The following is a 19,919-nucleotide window of genomic DNA, read 5'->3' as shown; positions in this document are numbered from 1 at the left end:
GAGGCAAAATAAATGTGAAAAAAAAAAAAAGTGCCTCTTTATGTCTGCACACTGTCTCCTGTGCATATGACAAAAACTTGTACATACACGCTCTAATCTGTGCCACTTCAACCAGACAGCTCTGATGCCTCTCCTGGAACTGACTTTGACCTCTGGCCAGGCTCCCCGCCCCCTAGAGCTCTAGCTACCTCACTGCCTCTCATCCTCACCATCTCTTTCTTGCCATTCCCTCAGTCAGGTATCTCTCCTGTGCTGTCCACTGTAGCTTTTTCTCCCTAAACTGATCTTCTTAATGATTTTAGAAGGTCTATGATTTTCTTCCACCTCACAGTCCCATTACGCTGCCTCAGGCATGTTACATCATCCCTCCTAATATTCACCTACTTCACCATGGCCCAACCATGCTCTCATGGGTGCAAGCCCTCCAACCCCCTTAATAAAGCCCATTTTCTGAAAGGTAATTTCATGCTGGCTCCGAAGCCATCACCTGCTTCTCCTTAACATGAACCCACCAAATTCAGGTATTAAAATGTCTGCCATATTACCTCCTTTCCGTTCTTGTTTTTCCCTGTGTTTCTCTTGTCTTCATCCTCTTTCTTTTTCTTTTCAGCGGCCTCTCTTTCCCTGAGAGAAAGGATGGGAAGAAACAGTTCTAACAAAGTGAATAAATATCTCTTGTTTATTAGACTCACTTCTAAACCATTTGCTATTCTGCTCAAACTGCTGCAATGCGATTATTATACTATCTGGACCCCCAGCCCAATTACTGTTTGGGGAAACACTTACAGTCTTTCTTTGCACATGGCACACTTGTTGCCATGAGTCTTGCCATCTGGACCCCGGGTAGGGTCACTTTCCCGAGTACAGAGAAGTTTCCCATTTTTCATTTGACTTCTAAACTGATCACACACATCCTGAAAATAAATAAGGAAAGAATACTCAGAAATGCTGCTTTGCATAGTAATTGATTGGGTTTAGAAAGCTGGAGATTTCCATTTAAATGTCTGGCAGCCATAAAACCTTGCTGAGCTAGGCAGGATTATGACATAAAGGAATCCATGTCTTCATGTCTGGAGTATGTAAATATGTTGCTTTATCAATTAATGTAATCATCTAAATGGAGAATTAAGAGCACCAATCAATCAGTTGTATTTGAAGTGGTAAGGTAATTTGGGATGAGTGGAGAGAACTCATTGTAACCACAAGAATTCTTACTCAAACAGAGGAACTGGTACAAGAAGGATAGAGAATCAGACATGAGTAAGCATGCTGGACAGAAGGCAATCACAAAATCAAAGAAGGCAGACAGTTCTTGGAAGTCAAGAGACAGGGAAGAAACACCCAACCCTGGAGCTTCCACAATGGAAGTATATAGGTCCACCAACACCTTCGTTTTAGTGGGGTTATTTGGAATGTCTGACCTCTATGAATGTAGGGTAATAACTCGTAGGACTGTGAGCCAGTGTCTATAGTAACTTTTTATAGCAGCAATATAAAATCCAGTGTTAGTGCTGACAGTCCAAAAGGAGGGTCTTCATTGACCACATCGACAACAATCTCATTGCACATTTTTGATGGCTTATACCAAACCTCAGCACCGACTTACTTTTTTTGTGGATGATCCAGTCTCATTTGATCTTGAGGCAGAATATTTATTCTTTTCCTCTATTTCTCTCTGCCTACGGGAGAAAGGGTCAGTAGTCATCTTGTTGGCACAAACGCAAATGCAGGAATGAAGGGTCTGAGGGCGTTTGTTCTAAACCTTCTCTTTCACAGTAAGTGTCTCCACTCTTTGAGAGCCACAGACCACGCCATAACTAAGATTCCAGGGTGGGAGCCTCCTTCACCACAAAATACATTATCACATCATTTGCTTACTGTCCTCCTACTTCCTATCCAAACACATCTCCAGTGTTAGTCCACGTTCCTAGAATGGTGATCCATGATTTTGAGGTTAAAAAAAATCAATCATTGTATATTATGTCTTAAAGCATGAACCTCAATAATTACATAAATAGTAAATTCAAACACACTTTAACCAATTTAATTATTGAAAATAGAAGGTTCCTGGAATTCCACAGCATGATGAAAATCTAGTTATAGTCATACCTTTAGTTATAAATCTCCAATAATTGCCTGGAGAGATAGCTCAGTTGTTAAATTGTTTGCCTCACAGACATGAGGACACAAGTTCAAATCCCCAGCATCCATATCAAAAGTAGGGGTTGGTGGCAGATACATATAATCCCAGAGATGGAGATACAGAGACAAGATACAGTGGTCTATGAAGACCACTGGCCAGTCAGCTCCAGGTCTGCCACCCGGTAATAATACATATTACACATGCTAATAATGCAGAGTAAGCTCTAGGTTGCTGTACAGAAGAAATGGACTGTAGCTAGAGCCCTCCACACCACTCTCCATGAGACCTTTAAGAAAACTCATCTCATAGAATGTCAGCATTTGGATAAGAGGTCATCACATAACCTTCAGAAAAGTGAAGAATGAGTGAATTATACTTTGTGTGATGAGAGATAGATGCTACATATTTACTAATCACTCTACAATAAATGCCACAACTAAAAGCTTCCATAAATGCTGCAAGCCACAATAAGATAAAGTAGGATTTCAGCTAACTGTAGGATTTTACCTGGAAGAAACCAAGGGCCTTCCAGAGGTAAAGCCGAGGCATAAGGAATCTTGGCGATATTTGGCTTTTGGTTATTAGCCATTTCCTACCATGAATTTCTCGTGTATTGTAGCTTTTCCATCATTCATTGGGCACAATCTCCCCTCTAAAGATAGAATATTTAGATAATCTTCTGTGCAGTAATGCAGCCAGGATCTCTAATTTCAGGCATTTCTGCTATTATTGTCATTAGCCACATCCATCCAGGACCATCCCCAGATGAAGGAAAGTATTTTATGAGAGATACCTCTGTACTCTCTAAGAACAGACTTAAGCATCTAGACTATCTGTTTAAGTAGGCCTGGCAGATGTGCTAATTAAGCTTAACTTTCTCCCTTTCCAAAGTCCTATCTCTAGTTTTAGATCTGCCTTTAACTATTAACTCAGAACTAAAGTGTTTCTACTTACAGGTACATCAAGCTGACTCAGCCTGCCCAGCCACCAAGTATACTCCCCAGCCCTGCCAGAAAGCAGTAGCCAAGATAGTTTGGACAGATAAAGGGCCAGAGGAAAATAAGGCAGTTTTATTTTCACTCATCACTGATAGACTCCTAACACTTTAACTGCTTCTAAGAATATAGTTGAGCATATAAAATCCCCCTTGCTCAGATATTAACCGAATTTAGCCCTCAGTTGATTCTATTACCCATTAGTCACTTCCCTTTTGGGTTGCAGATGATAGCTGGCAATTACTTCCCCTTTGTGTGGCTCTCATTGACTCTCCTTTTGACCCTGAGGGAATCCAAGCCTGGTGACTCTGCTTCACATGGGTATATAACTGTAAACCTAAGAGACTTGGGGGACTAGATGGAGAAGAGAAAAGAGGATGAGGTGGGTAAAGAGAAAAGAAAATGTAAAAACTAGAGGGGTAAGAACTGGAGAGGAATGAACTGAGATGGAGAAGAACCAGATTGGAGGGCTAGAAGAGAGTACTAGAGGAATGGGATGGAAGATGAGGAAGAACCATATGGGAAAGAACAAGATGAAGAAGAACAAGATGAGAAAGAAGGAGCTGAGATGGGAAAGAACTAGATGGATGAGACCCTAGATGGGGCAGAACTAGATGGTAGAATTAAGATAGAACTTAGAGGGGACCACAGATAAATGTAGAGAGAGATCAGGCAAGAAAGGAGCTAGGCATAAGAAAAGAACTGAAGCTGTGTAGACAGAATTTTATTCCAGAGGAATAAAATAAATCAATGAAAGAGCTCAGTGTACTTAGATTCTTTTCCCGAAAACAATTCACACTGCTTATAGCTTCTCTTTTGGGGCCCTGAGAAGATTATTCAGGCTGGTCCTTAATAATTTTTGAGACATTAATGTTTAGGGTCATCTAGGACTTATTCAGTTTACAGATGGGACTAGCAATAACTGTATTATTGACCCTAATAGGATGAATCAAAGTGGCTGAACTATGTCATGAAATACTCTAATAATTAACCAAGGGAAAATAAACAGAAGTAACAACTCCTGTTTCTGTAGTTAAGTATATCTCATACACGCGGCAAGAAACTAGCTCTCTTAAACAGTGGTCAGCTACTACAGAGGACTATCATTAAATTTCATTAGGTCAAGGCAATGAATAACTTTCTATCACGATGACACCCAGAGGTCACAGTATTACAGTGGCAAATGAGGACCATCAACCATTTCGTTAACTGCCTTCCTTGAACTTATGTTCCTCAGGAAACATAAGAAAAAAAGACCATTGGGATTAATGGAAAGAACTTTTACAGAAGGAGCCATAGAAAAGGAGACAAATCATTCATTCAGAAGAAATGCATGTCTTTTAGACGCAGTTGCTACGAGAAGCACTTACAGTAGCTCTTTACACATGACACATTTATTGTTGTATGGTTTCCCATCAGCACCACGTACAGGGTCACTCTCTCTCGTACAGCTGAGTTCTCCATTTTTTAAGCTTTCCCAATATTGAGCGCATTCTTCCTGAAAAGGTAGAAGAAAGCAGGCCACATAGTCTATTTTATTATTGCCAAGTTCATGATGCAATCACTATCAGAAACATTCTTTCCTTTCACCCTTGCAACTATTTCATCACCAAGGGTTGCGGTCCACAAAGAAAAAGGGGCTAGAATCATCCATGTTCTAAAGATAAAGGGTTAGTTTCATAGCCCTTACTGTGTTTAAATACTTACACAGGGAAATCATACAGTGGCTAAAGTCTGATAGCACAGATCAAAGGTCAGAAAAACAGTAGACTAAAGACCAAATCTACATTCCTGCTTGCTCAGATGTATAATGTTTCAATGAAACAATCATTCCTTCATTTATTTATTTAGGCATAATTTGTGATTCCTTCTCCAGAATAACACAACATGTTCACCAGACAGGTTCACTGTCTGAAAAAGACAGACAACTAGACTGAACAGGTCTTCTTCCTGAGAGTGAGAATTCATTGTCCTAAAGAGAAGCATTAGAAAATAAAAAAAAACAGAAAAGATGGATTTTTATCACAGGTAGTGCATTTGGGAGCCAAGAGATGGCCTTATGGCCATACAAAGGTGAATAGGTGGCAGAAATCTCTTGAAATATTGCTGTACCTCAGGCAATAATACCATGCTCACGCTGTAAAATGTCTCAAATGTGCTCAAGGTACCTAAATTATTTTCCTCTTTCTCTTTAAGAGAACTTTGAGATAAGAGAGAGGAAGTAACGTATTCAGAATCTCACAAGTCCATACCGTAAGGACCACTTGTACAGGTTCCCATAGTCTTTTCTGTTTTATTGGACTGTCCTGCTTTGGACAGTAGAAAAGATAACTCAAAGGCTTAGCCTCATCCACAGTGATAAAGGAAGAGTGAAAAAAGTGAAGACGCTTATGAGAATCAATATTGACACAAGATTAGAGTCCTAAAAAGGCGTCAGGAGACTGGGAAGGTTCTGTCTCCAATTATTTCCAGATCTAAAGAAGCCAAGAGTCACACAGCAGCAGAATTTGCTAATGTCTTTCCCCTAGAGGCCAAGATGAGATGGAAGACTGTCCTTCCAAGGACCTGTTTCTCTTGGCACTCTGCCTTTCCCTTTACCTCATGCCCATCACAATCCCACCAGCCATGAGTTCTGCCTTCTCATGCAGTGAGGTGGGGCGTCCTCTCACCTTAGCCTTCTGTCTCCCACCACCAGAACCATGCTCTGAAGTGATTCTCGGATTTTCCTCTTCTTTCCTCATTCTTTCTTCATGTTCTTTCTTGCTGAAAGTCAGAAAGTGGAGAGAATAATAGCTTACTGAATGAAGAATACATTTCTATGAGCCTATGAAATGTTTCAATTGGATATAGATGGAATATATCAGTGTTTATTTAACATCTGTATTATAGACTCTCTTCTCAGAAAAAAATATAATAGATGGATTATGTGGAATTCTTTGTTTGCTATTCTATGTTTTCATCATACTAAGAGAAAAACAACATATACTTAACCACCAGGTAATTAGAGCTTCCTAAATGTTTGCTCAGGACCTTTGACTTTATTTCTTAAAGTTTTTGCCTGTTAACATCTTTCTGTCACCCACCTTCAGCTTGACCACATGTATTTTCCTTCCTCCCTGAAGTTGCCCCTCACTGGGTAACGGCACCCATCAGTCCCCTCACACCAGTAGCATAGGGAATGTTAGATTGTCTTGTATTGATTGTTGCTGTATGCATTTTTTTCTAAATGAGCCACATTTTTAACATTTCCTCCCCTAACCAAAACATTTCTGCAGCCCTCACTACATGTAGAATTGATGTCTAAGTCCTTGCTTTGACACTGAAACTTGGTAAAGTTCCTAAATTCTAGATGTTTGTTCCTTACACACCACAGTTTCCCTAATCTGGACTGTATGCAGTTCTGTTATTCTCTCCCATGGCCCTGTCATTTATATCTCTTACCCAGATATAAGGTTCAGGTCTATTTTCACACAAAACACTCTATTAGCTGTTCCCTCACTGAAGAACAACATTAAAGTTTTTGGAATGTGCAATGATCAAAAATTAATTTCCAAGCTGGGTGGTGATGGCACATGCCTTTAATCTCAGCACTCTGGAGACAGAGAGGCAGGTGGATCTCTGTGACTCTGAGTTTGAGGCCAGCCTGGTCTACAGAGTGAGTTCCAGGACAGCCAGGACTGTTTCAAAGAGACACCCTGTCTCAAAATATCAAATTTCCAATGACTCAGGCAATGGATCCCTGTCATTGCTTATGTGGCATCATGGAATTTCACTGCAGCATTTGTTTTGAACTTACAGTACGCATACTTTCCACTCTGTGAGTTGGCAGCCACTCAATGCCATAGAAAATTGCCTAAGATCTCAGCTCAGGTTCAAAACTATTACAAGTTAGGAATTGCAGTGATTTCACTTTTCTGTATATTACAAGTTTTATGTTCATACCGGAACATTGTTTTGTGGGAACTAAAGACTTTTAATGATCTATCATCATTCTTCAACATGGATGGAGCAAACTAGTTCCTCTTTTGTTCACATTATATTAGAGTATTTGATTTTAGAAATTGCTCTATGAGTTGCTGATTTGTATGTATTTCATAACATATTTTTTAAATAAATTTTGTCTTCAGATTAGTATAAAATTTCAAACAATTCCTGAAATGACTTCAAGTATACTTCTGCCATTTAAGATGACTTATTTATACAAAATCGCATTCTCAGCATTGATGATGATAAAGTCAAAATATTAATCAACTTTGAAAAAATTGAAAATGTTTTGTGTCTTGCAGTATTAAATATTCAGGCAAGATTTAATTTTTAATTTACAACTGAACAGTTGTATATTTCATTTTCATTTGATTTTTCCTAATTAAATATATAGTAAATAATTATTTGATTTAAAGTTCTTCAGGATAGTTACAAGTAAGTGTTTGATTTGTGTGCTTAGATGTAGAATAACATTTTCTTGGGGAAAATGAGTTGTGAGTGGCAAAAGTTTAAGAAACCCCAAGTTGTATAATTTCTGAGAATTCATCTCATTCATCTTTGTCTAATGATTACACACACTGAATACTGTAGGTGCTCAGTAAATGTCTCTTGAATGACTTATGTATTTTAGATGTACTTCCAAACTCTGTGTGAGGCATTACTTATCTTTATTTCCTGAAATATATTTCCCAAAATACAGTACAGAGTGACAAACAAAATCTGTGTATTTTCTTCCTAATTGAATTTCTAAGATAAAGAATAGAAGAAATATATTTGACAATGGATATTTTTTTTTTATGAGCAAAGATGTGATTATCTACTGAGAGAACTAATACAAAAGGTAACAACCTAATAATATACTGTTTTTTTCTTTTAGAATTATAAATATTGGGGATGAAGAAGAGTGATTCACCTGAAGATACTTTCTTTCATATGTAAGTAATATCATGTACAATATTATATATGTGTAAGTCTGCCCGGATTATTGCCTTTCCCATTTTCTTCACTCACAGTAGGAATAGAACTGTGTATCTCTTGTCTACAATATTATATATGTGTAAGTCTACCCGGACTATTGCCTTTCCCATTTTCTTCACTCACAGTAGGAATAGAACTGTGTATCTCTTGTCTACAATAGTATATATGTGTAAGTCTGCCCGGACTATTGCCTTTCCCATTTTCTTCACTCACAGTAGGAATAGAACTGTGTATCTCTGGTCTATAATATTATATATGTGTAAGTCTGCCCGGACTATTGCCTTTCCCATTTTCTTCATTCACAGTAGGAATAGAACTGTGTATCTCTAGTCTACAATAGTATATATGTGTAAGTCTGTAGGCTTATTGCCTCTCCTACTCTCTGGACTCACAGTAGGAGATGGAGTGTGTATCTTGTACTCACAAGAAAGCCTTGCACATGGCACACTTGTTCCCATGGGTCTTGCCATCTGGACCACGCACAGGGTCATTTTCTCGTGTGCAGAAAAGTTCCCCACCGTTTAAAAGACTCAGAAATTCACTGCAGTCCTAAGAGAAGAAGGGAATTTCAAAAGTTTAAATATTGTCTCAGATATGTCACTTTGTTGGCTTCTTATTTGCCACTGAAAGAGAGAGAGAGAGAGAGAGAGAGAGAGAGAGAGAGAGAGAGAGAGAGAACCAAAGGATTTCCCCTCCTCTGGTGATTGCATTATTCAGTTCTTACCAAGCACATCAGACCCATAAAAGGCTTTGTGGTTTTCCCACTTTGAAATTGAGTCTGAGTCCATATGCATGTAAGATTCTCTTAATAACTGGATTTCCCTTTACATTAAAAATCATTTCTTTCTTTGTGTGTGTGTGTGTGTGTGTGTGTGTGTGTGTGTGTGTGCACCATGACTCAGGTGTGGAGGTCAGAGGACAGCTTGTGGGATCAGTTCTCCCGTTCCTCCATGTGGGTCATGGGGATTGAACTCATATTGCCGGGCTCGGTGGCAAGCACCTTTAATCCCTGAGCTATCTCACTGCCCTTCAATGACATTTTCTGAAGACTGGGCATAATCCTTGTTCAGGGGCTTATTGCTTATCTCTATTCTGTCATAATGCAATAAAAATAGCATACATATAGAATCAAACACCTTGTATTATGAGGAAAAACCTCAAAGTTCACTTATCTTCCATACTCTCTTGATCCTTTTTGCATGATATATAACAAAGGTATTTTCCAATTTCTATTTAAAGACCTGTGGTTGTTCCATTACCTTTCCAGATGCTTCATCCCCAAATGAAATTTCTATCAGATAATTCTAACAAGTTAGCTACAGTGCTGCTTTGAGGAGTATTGGAATCTTAACAAATCTTATGAGACTCCTATATTTAAGACTCATTTTCCTAAATTAATAAAATATGTTCCTTGAAAGCAGCATATGAAGATGAAATATTAATAAATATTCAGGAAAATTTTTCTTCTTCCAAATTAGATTCCTTCCAATATTTGGAAAAAACTTTCTATTTTTCTTCAACAACTGATAAGTCAATTTATTTAAATAGTTGGCTTTGGCATCTACAATAGTGGCTTCAACCTCCACTCCTATAAGGAGTTGCTTGCAGATTCTAATCAGGAAACAACTCCATGTCTTAGACCCTCCATACAAGCTGTTTCCTTGTAGTGATTCTCAGTGTCTGGTGGGCCTCACAGATGGGCCTCTTAGCTTCTTTTGCTTTGAGTCTTTGATAAAGTCAGTACATATCTCCTCCAGTTTCTTCATATTGAGGCTGGAGAGGGTAATTGGAATTCAGTGAAATCCCATCTCTTTTCTACAAATATCTTTTTTGTATCCTTGAAAGCTATAGCTACAGTGATGTTCCTTGACTAATGCGCTCCCAGCTGAGCAAATGAGGTTAAGGCAGGATGGGAGTAGACTGGAACAGAACTCTACAGCACCAGCAACTCCATATTAGAAATGCTTCCCCATATTCTCTCTCAAGTGCCATATATGCCCAGACACTGCAGTTTTTCTGTTTATGACACCATTTCAACAACATCTGTTGCATTAGATTCTCTTCCTTTTCTGAGGAATTTAGAATGATGTCCCAAGTGTGGTCCAGCAAGCACTACTCTGCTCATGGCTATGTCACATTGTTAGAATTACAGTTTCCTACCAAGAAAGCCTAAGTGTGGTTGAATTGCCTTCCCTACACAGTAGAAATAAGAATATACTTCATAATTTAATAATGAACACTATGTAGTCAATATTTGTTTGTAAATGCTTAGTGGTGTCTAAAGTCTAGAAAGTACCTAAGAGATGCTAGCTCTAAAATATGAAGACAAGGTTGGGGATTTAGCTCAGTGGTAGAGTGCTTGCCTAGCAAGCATAAGGCCCAGGGTACAAGGTCCAGGGTTCGATCCTCAGCTCAAAATAAATAAATAAATAAATAAATAAATAAATAAATAAATAAATAAATAAAACCAAAAAACAAAATGTAGGCTGTCTAAAATATGAAGACATGAGAGAAAAAGCAAATAACTTAATAGCAGAGGGTTATTTACTGGTGGCAATTAGGATTGATTCTTGTGTTTCTTCTAAAATCTTTATCTCCAGTTAAAAGTCAATAAGGATGGAGAACACAACCCCACCCATAGTTCTTCTTTCTTGTTTATTCCCAGATCCCTTGATTGCTGATAATTAGAAACACAATAGGCCTGCCAAAGCTAATGTGGTGGCAGAAACTGCATTCTATTGAAGGACTTTCTCTTGAAGACATTGGAAACTTAAAACACTTGTGTTGTTTTTAATTTCAGATTCACACTGGACTGCAATTCAAGTGTGTAAGTAAGTCAATGCCCAGGTTCAAAACTCAGGGGTTCTTCAGAGATTTGACTCTAGTGCTCAGGGCCTTTGATGGGTACAGAGAAGTTGCCATGGTCTGTAGTAAGTTACCTTGAGTCAGTCATTCTGAACCACCAAAAATATTTCTTAGGGATGCTGCATTTATAAAATGTCTCCCCCATAGTTGACAACCATAAACAAACAAACAAACAAACAAATAAATAAATAAATAAAGCGAAGTGTCTGAGGAAGACTTCTGGGTTTGGGGTCAGGAACCCTACATTAAAATTGTATTTTTTTCTTTCTACTTTAACCCTTGTAAGAAATGTAAAATATGGGTGCTAATACCAATAAAACATCAGTTTTGTAATTACATCCTTCATTCTCTCGAGGCTCAAATTTCCATTGCACAATCTGAGAACGAAGTAAATATGAAGCTGTGTACTGTAATCGAAGTTTGGCCATCTGTCCCCCATAGCCCTGACATTTTCTAATAAAGATCAAAGAGAATCTAGACACACTAATGGGATTGTGATTCTGTGGCTGTTTTTCTAGCTACAGCTGCAGAGTTAGTAGTACTGGCAGAGACTGCAGGGCCACAAAACTGAAATAATATACTCCCTGGTTACTAAGAATGGGATGTGGCCAGGTGGTGGTGGCGCACGTCTTTAATCCCAGCACTCAGGAGGCAGAGGCACGCAGATCTCTGTGAATTCGAGGCTAGCCTGGTCTCCAAAATGAGTTCCAGGAAAGGCGGAAAGCTACAGAGAGAAACCCTGTCTCAAAAAACCAAAAAAAAAAAAAAAAAAAGACTGGGATGTGGGATATAGTGGCTAGATAACTAAAACTAAGAATATATGATTAAAGTTTTATGGAAAACTATTGCTTGGTAAGCGAATTTAACTATGCAGTCAGAACAAAAATTATTGTCAAATTCTGGACTATATGAATCCCATGTTTCCTCCCAGCCAGAGTCTTCAATAATTCTGTGTGATGTTTAGAGCAAAATGGCAAAACTTGACCTTTCTATTGTGCTTTGAGCATCACAGGATAATTACCTTTTTAATGTCTCTTTTAGCCCTTACTCTGAAACCAGCTCCATTTTCCTTTGCTTCTTGCTGGCTGCAAGAGAAGGGTGGGCAAGAATCACTTCTAGCACCAATCCATAGTGTTTTAAAGAGAAAAAAAACGAAAATAAATACTCCCCTCTATCTCTCTTGTCTTCCTTTTAACATTGCTTTAAAAATAAACACAAATGCTGTCCCACAACAGCAAATACATCTCCCACTACATTTTTGATAACTAAAGAGTTGTCTTTCTTCCCAGAAAGCAACTAGAAAAAATAATTAAGTATTAACAAATTTTCAACTTGTTATCACCTAATGATTCCACCTTTGTATTAGTCATGGTGGTCACCTCAAAGATGGAGAAATCAAAACCCAGCAATTTTATGTCATCAACTTTGGGGAGATCTGGTATTAGCACATGACCCTACCATGTGCAGTACAAAGCAGTATAAAGAAAGTGCTGTAAGTGTGTGTCTTGGTGCAAATACATCCCCCCAAACTCAGCACAAAGAAAGACAGGCTTCATTGTCAATGTCTTGGCGCAAGCTGGTTGTTCCACCCCCACATTTGACACTCAGCCATACTGGCTGCAATTGTACTTACAAGAAGGCCTCACACATGGAGCAGGTGTTTTCATGGATCTTCCCATCCAGGCCCTCAATGGGCTCATTCTTTCTGGGGCAGGGGAGCCGACCATTTCTTACCTGGGGACGGTATTTGCTACATAACTCCTGTCAAATGAAGGATTTGAGAACCAAATCACTACTGTAAAACTTCCCCCATCTTAGCGCCCCCCCAAAAAAAACTGTTGTCTTGCAACAAAATGTTACACATGCACAAAGTGATGTCAGATATCAGTTTTTGCTGATGCCTTGTTCACAGATTTAAGTAACACATTATTTGGAACATAAGATGGTTGCTATTCAAATGATTATAGAACATTAAATATTATTTTGATATAGTAACTATGAGAGACAAAAGGCATAATAATTTGGTATCTTAGATTGGTAATGAAGTTTGTGGTATGCAGAATAATAGATAATTTTAATCCTCAACTCTCACATAAAATGCTAAACATGTCTGTGTGTGGCTGTAACTCCAGTATTGCAGTATTGGGGAGTGAGCATGGAAGTCATAACTAACTGTTCCTCTCTGGCCTCTATTTCTCACATAGGAGATGCACAATCACACTCTTATAAACGCAACACACACACACACACACACACACACACACACACACACACACAGAGAGAGAGAGAGAGAGAGAGAGAGAGAGAGAGAGAGAGAGAGAGAGAAACTACTACCACCAGCACCACATTCACAAAGGAGACCTTCCAAATAAGGAAACACTAGAGGAAAGGAGTATAAGAAAGCTTAAAGTCCAGCTTGTAGAACATCATAAAATAAGGATAAATTAATGTAATAAGGAAGGAAGACAGACAATTTCTTGGACACAAGGATTCAAATGTATGCTCCCAGCTGGCAAAGTCATTAAGGATGCTGAGACTGGTGATTTGGCCAAAGAGAATGATGACTGTGCATGTATGTGGTATGATGACCTGGAGCAGATACCTGTATTGCTTCTCTCTTCGACTTTCCAGCCTCAACCTTCTCCTTCTCTCCTTGGTCATCTTTTTTCTTCTCTTCCTCTTCTATTAGGCTACAATAGATAACAAGAGCTAAATTCATTTGTCCAATTACTCTGAGACATTTCCAGAAGGAATAGAATGCCCTCAACCAAATCTCAGAAGTCTCCTGGACACTGGACCAGGGAGGCAGCTCAGCAGGCACAAGTGCTTGTTGTGTAAGCCTGATGAGCTGAGTTCAGTCCCAGGACCCCACCATGGAAGGAGAATAATAACTCCAAAGAGTTGTCCTTTGAGCTTTATATGTTCACTGTGGTGTACGCACACCACACACACACACACACACACACACACACACACACACACACAGAGGCACACACACACACACACACCACACACACACACACACACACATACAGAGACACACACACACACACACACACACACACACACACACACCCATACACCCACACCCACACACCCACACACACACACACACTCACACATACATACAGAGGCACACACATACAAATGATGATGATGATGATGATGATGATGATGACGATGATAATGACGATAATAGTAATGATGATAAAAATAAATATATATAAAAGTTTTCAGGACAAAAGAATCTTCCCTAAGAGGTGTGATTATTTTGGACCATATGCAAAGAAATCCATCTATACTACATTCCTTAAAATGCAGTAACAATGACAAAGAAACACATTTTTATAAGTTTGCAAGGACCTCTGCTACCATTATTTTCTGTAGATCCCTAACTTCAATCTATAACCAGCCATCATTACCTTGATTCTTTTCTAAACTGTGAAATTTTACCCTCCCAAGTAACTATGGCATCATTAATGAAAGCAAGGAATGATGCCAAGTCAGATGATGAGCCCATCATGACACAAACAATCCTTCACTATATAATAACTATTTAAATATTTTAACAGAGCTAATTACATTACAATTCAAATTTTAGTTGCAGTCATGACAGAAGTCCAGTAAGCTCTGACAGTAAGCTTTATGAGGCCCACCACAAGCCTCAGATTCTAGGTCTTGCTTTTGTGTTTGCTGTTGTTTTGAGACAATGTCTTGCCATGTAGTCTCGGCAGGCCTCAAACTCATGATCTTCCTGCTCTAGCCTCCAAGGGCTGAGATCCAAACATGGATCAACAAGCTCACCCTCATTCTTGCCATTTTCTACTGCCATGTGATATTTCAAAACTCATAAATTATTAGCATTCCCTATATCTGATCATCACCATCAATGAGAACAAGTAAGAAAAACCTGCTATTTCATGAACCTTAGGCCAATCCTTTTCCTATTGATCTACTTATACTGTCTCTTTCCTTAAGGAATTATAGGCATACACTTAAGGATGGACCAATCTCTGAAGACTGAGATGATCAATAGCTTTGTGTTTTACATATATACAATCTGAAGATAGATAAGTGTAGCAGAGTAATGCAGCACAAGAATTCTAGGTCCAAAATTTGAAGATAATCACCCAACACTTATTTTGAGGTAACTTTCAAGAGGAACTTAGTCTTTTTTTTTTTGCCTTAGGGGAAGAATTTTTTCTCCTTTTTTATTTATTACATTTGTGTTTTAATTTTACACATCAGCCATGGGTTCTCCTGTCCTCCCCACTCCCACCCTCACCCCCACCTTCCCCCCAGCCCCTCCCCTCCATTCCCATCTCCTCCAGGGCCAAGACACCCCTGGGGACTCATTTAAACCTGGTAGATTCAGTCCAGGCAGGTCCAGTCCCCTCCTTACAGGCTGAGCAAAGTGTCCCTGTGTAAGCCCAAGGTTCCAAACAGCCAGCTCATGAACTAAGGACAGGTCCGGGTCCCACTGCATGGGTGCCTCCCAAACAGTTCAAGCTATTCAATTGTCTCACTTATCCAGAGGGCCTGATCCAGTTGGGGGCTCCACAGCTTTTGGTTCATAATTCATGTGCTTCCATTAGTTTGGCTATTTGTCCCTGTGCTTTTCCAATCCAAAACCTGGAAACAACCTAGATGCCCTTCAACTGAAGAATGGATAAAGAAAATATGGTACATATACACAATGGAGTACTACTCAGCAGAGAAAAACAATGACATCATGAGGTTTGCAGGCACATGGATGGATCTAGAAAAAAAATCATCCTGAGTGAGGTAACCCAGACTCAGAAGGACAAACATGGTATGTACTCACTCATAGGAGGATACTAGATGTAAAACAAAGATGACTAGACTGCTACACAACTCCAGGGAGGCTACCTAGAAAAAGGGATCCTAGGAAAGACACAGGGATTGCCCAATGACAGAGAAATGAATGAGATCTACATGAACAACCTGGATGACAGTGGGAGTAATGAAGGGCAAGGTTGGAGGGAAAGAGAGCTTAGGGGAGCAGGAGATCCCAGCTGGATCAAGAACAGAAAGGGAGAACAAGGAGCTTAGTCTTTTTTTTTTTTTTTTTTTTCAAGACAGGGTTTCTCTGTGTAGCTTGGCACCTTTCCTGGAACTCGCTTTGTAGACCAGGCTGGCCTCAAACTCACCAAGATCCACCTGCCTCTGCCTTCCAAGTGCTGGGATTAAAGGCGTGTGCCACCAACGCCCGGCTGGAGCTTAGTCTTATTATCAGCCTCAAAAGGTAGCTCCTGAATCTTAGTGGGCTGGAATCATGGTTGGAGTATAAACTAGAATGGGACACCTTCCATATTGTCCCACATCAAAGAACTCTGACAACAGGTTTACCCATATCACTCAGCAAAAGGAAGTCCCAGAAGGCCTAGACTAGCTGGACATACAGACATTTTTTGTGCATTTTAGTTCATGGGCTTATCTTTTAGGGGCTTTGCCCTCCATTTACCTTTCACTGGCAGAGAGTAATGATATCCCTAAAACAGTAAATACAATGTTCTATATTCCACTTCTTGGTCAAGTATTTTAACAGTCCTTGTATACTAGCCCCACAATTCTCCCCCAACTTTCTCTCCCTCTTCCTTCCTTCCTTCCTTCCTTCCTTCCTTCCTTCCTTCCTTCCTTCCTTTCTTTCTTTCTTTCTTTCTAAAACCCATATATGAATATATTCACAGAATCATAGATTATCAGAGGCAGGAGAGTGGCCAAAGAAAACACCTGATCCAATCTGAGACTTGTGCTTTCTTTTTGTTGTAAATGAAGACAGTCAAGTATTATAAACACTTAGTGATGAGTCAGCCACTTGACATAATTAGTAGACAATAGAAATTGCTATTCAATTAGAAGTGAATAGAAAATGACGTCACTTTATTATTCACTATTGCTTAATATCATGCCTATCTGTTTTTAAGATTTTTTTCTAGCTTACAGCCCATGGTACATCCTGGACTCTCAAACTCAGGGAAGAATAATGGTGAATGATTAGATGGAGAAATAAATGAGGGTGCCTACTCACAACACACTTGCACACATGGCACACTTGTTTGCATGTGTTTTTCCATCTGGCCCAACCACAGGGTCATTTTCCCTGGTGCACATGAGCATTCCATCCTTTGCTTGGTCTCGGAACTCACTGCAGATTTCCTGGAAAATGAAAAAGATACATCTTAAGGCAGTTACTGCTCTTCTTGGATCTTTTCATACTGTGAGTAATAAATAATGCTCAGTGATTCAAAAAAATTAAATGAGAAATAATAATGTGGCAATACATCATCAAGAACAAAGTGCTCATCAAGAGCTCATATGCACAATGGGCTCCTCAGCTGTACAGAAAACAGAAACCATGAGGGTAAGTGACAGATCAGAAAAAAAAATTATACGGAGGGAGATAACTCGGAGTCTCAAAGACAAATGCAACATGTTCTCTCTCATGTGAGGATCTTAGGTTCAAATACATTGTTTCACATGTACAATTAAGTTGGATCAAAGAAGAAACCAGGTAGACAGAAAGGGGCCTTTTTGGGGCAAGTACAGATTGAAGGAGGGAGACTATAGGTTATAGATAATACAGAAACAGAGTGGTTGAACACTGAGGGTAAAAGAACTTTATCAGGATAGGGCACAGGTATATGTGGGAAACCAGGGAATAAGGGGAGGGCTAAACCAAAGAAAAGCTGTATGAAAAGCCATATGGAAGCCTCACAACCCAATTAAATCATCAGTTGAGTTGAAGGGATAGTAGAACACATGAAATATTAGAGAGGAGGCTGGATTACTTGGTGTTAAAGAATTAAGTGGGCATGGGGGCTGGAGATGAGGCTGGGGAGAGGAAGGTGTAGTAGATAGGTTAAGCACTACTAAATATGCGTGTAAAAGCTTTCTCAAAACCCACTAGTGAGTAAGTTAATTTAAAAATACAGTATTTTACAAAAAGAGTTGGAACAGAATTACCCTGCATGGGCAGACAATTTTGTTTCCATTATTAAATAAAAACTGCAGTACAAAACATAGGGTACCTTTCTATGAGTTATTGGTCAGTGAGGCCCCAGAAGTCTCCAAAACAATACTAACTAGTGCCATTGCTCTTAGCTACTATCCTAACTACATGGCAAGATTTTTGTTAAAAACACCACATACTTTGGCTATAATAAATAGAAAATTAGTCTCTAGCTGACTTGGAAACTACCTTCCTGCTGCTCAGCTTTCATAGTATCAGAAGATGCTGTCTAGATTTCTAGAAGAAAATTATCAGTGGTCTTACCTAGTGCTCAATTCACATTCTAGGATACCCACTTATCAGGCAAGAAGGACTTCTGGGTACAGTAGTGGTACAAGTGTTATGGAGTAACTAACTGCTTTCTGATAGGATGTGAAGCTTGTTCAACAGGAGGGAATTTTATGCCTGGTGCTACAATCCCAGTCCAAAGCCCATGGCTGAAGAAGCAACAGGACCCAAGGTAGAATCTGTTTTTGTTATTTCAATAAGTGGCTGTGTTGTCAAACTGGCTTCTAAACAGTTATGTTTATACCTAACTGACTTCAACCTTGGTAATAGAAGCTCCCTTTTGCAGTAGGCATACATAACTGCCAAAGTGGCTACAGGAAGAGACTGAGTATTTAGTCCTAGATGGAACATCATCACCAATTAACTTCCTCCCTAACAAGGCTTAGGGCACACCGCCAAAGAGGAGGTAGAAAATTGTAATAGCTGTAGGATGGGAAGGACTGCTCTGAAATGCTGTCTGTTGGATATGCCATGGCCATCATATCTATGAACTCAAAGCAACTGTGGTTGCCTGCACAAAAGTCCAGGAGAGTAGGCCAAGGTTTTCTCTAGGCTCCATCCTCATTAAGGAGCTATTGGCAGTGGATGGTTCCTAAGGGAGAGATAATCATTATTCTTTGAGGATTTAGCCACTGGTAGGTCTCATGCTTTTGTCAGTGGTCCCATACCTTTCTATCATATATTGGTAGTTCTAACTGGATTTAGTGGGTTACCAGAAAAATAAAAGGAAAGACATGAAGCTGCAAGAAGGGTGTGTTAGGCGGCATACAAGGGGAGGGAGAGGAAGAAACAGAGGATGGATAAAATCACATTCCATTGCATACTATGTGAAAGTCTCAAGAATAAAGGGAAATTACAGTTTTTTAAGGAAGAAAGAGAGTTCTTGAGGGCCCTGGCATTTGTAGCAGAAATATAAAGATGTATCAGCACTGAAAATGTTTATAACTGGGCTTCAGATTCTGGTAGATACCAATAGATACATCTGTATATGTGTTGTACTGTGTGCTACAGCCTGTAACACTCATGAAATATCACAGGGGAAGAGATTCAGTGAACAAGCTTTCCTGGAAGAACTGAAGTTATTTCTGAGCTATCATTTGTGTTCAGTATTTTGTGAAAGAAAAGGGAAAAACATGTTTCAGCTAAGAAATTAGTGTTTGTATAAGAAGGAGAGAGAAAGCCTGAAGTCTGGGGATTCTGACCTATCTTCAGGAGGGGATCCTCATCTAGGGATGGAACATGTGGATGTGAACCAGAGCAACAGAATCAGAGAGGAGAGAAGGAGTGTATTAGGAGCATTGGGGGGTACTTAACAGGGCTCAGCAGCTAGTCATATACAATGCATACATCAAATTTTAAGATCTGAATTACTAATAAAAATGATAGTTCCAGCTAACAAAACAGTTATTGTTTAAACTATGACAACTTTTCCCAAATAATGTTTAAGTTTTGCCTGTTCAAGGATGTTAAAAATTCACATTGGGTAAATCATGTAATTGGCTATTGGGTGGAAGTAACCTGTCATCTACACAGACATATTTGTCTTAGTGATATACAAAACAGTAAAATTGTGGAAAAAAGGAAGTAGAGTAAGAGTGATTGAAAAGCCAAAATAAATAATATTGGGGCTAAG

The 19,919-nt window shown here is 39.2% G+C and overlaps 1 protein-coding gene across 1 annotated transcript in view; it reads right to left on the bottom strand.

Moving 5' to 3' along the window:
* Positions 1-19,919, bottom strand: part of Spink5 (serine peptidase inhibitor Kazal type 5) — a 55,757-nt gene that overhangs the window by 9,444 nt on the left and 26,394 nt on the right. The window contains exons 14-23 of the mRNA XM_036204481.1: positions 17,018-17,145; positions 13,568-13,655; positions 12,599-12,726; positions 11,987-12,050; positions 8,525-8,649; positions 5,808-5,901; positions 4,509-4,636; positions 1,607-1,679; positions 787-914; positions 546-624 (exon numbers count right to left, since the gene is read on the bottom strand). Coding sequence (XP_036060374.1) covers positions 546-624; positions 787-914; positions 1,607-1,679; positions 4,509-4,636; positions 5,808-5,901; positions 8,525-8,649; positions 11,987-12,050; positions 12,599-12,726; positions 13,568-13,655; positions 17,018-17,145 — 1,035 coding nt within the window. The remainder of the gene's footprint in view (positions 1-545; positions 625-786; positions 915-1,606; positions 1,680-4,508; positions 4,637-5,807; positions 5,902-8,524; positions 8,650-11,986; positions 12,051-12,598; positions 12,727-13,567; positions 13,656-17,017; positions 17,146-19,919) is intronic.

This window comes from Onychomys torridus, chromosome 13 (assembly GCF_903995425.1).
Source record: "Onychomys torridus chromosome 13, mOncTor1.1, whole genome shotgun sequence".
NCBI lineage: Eukaryota > Metazoa > Chordata > Mammalia > Rodentia > Cricetidae > Onychomys > Onychomys torridus.
The sequence above is the reverse complement of the archived record's forward strand: the minus strand, read 5'-3'. Positions and strand labels throughout refer to the sequence as shown.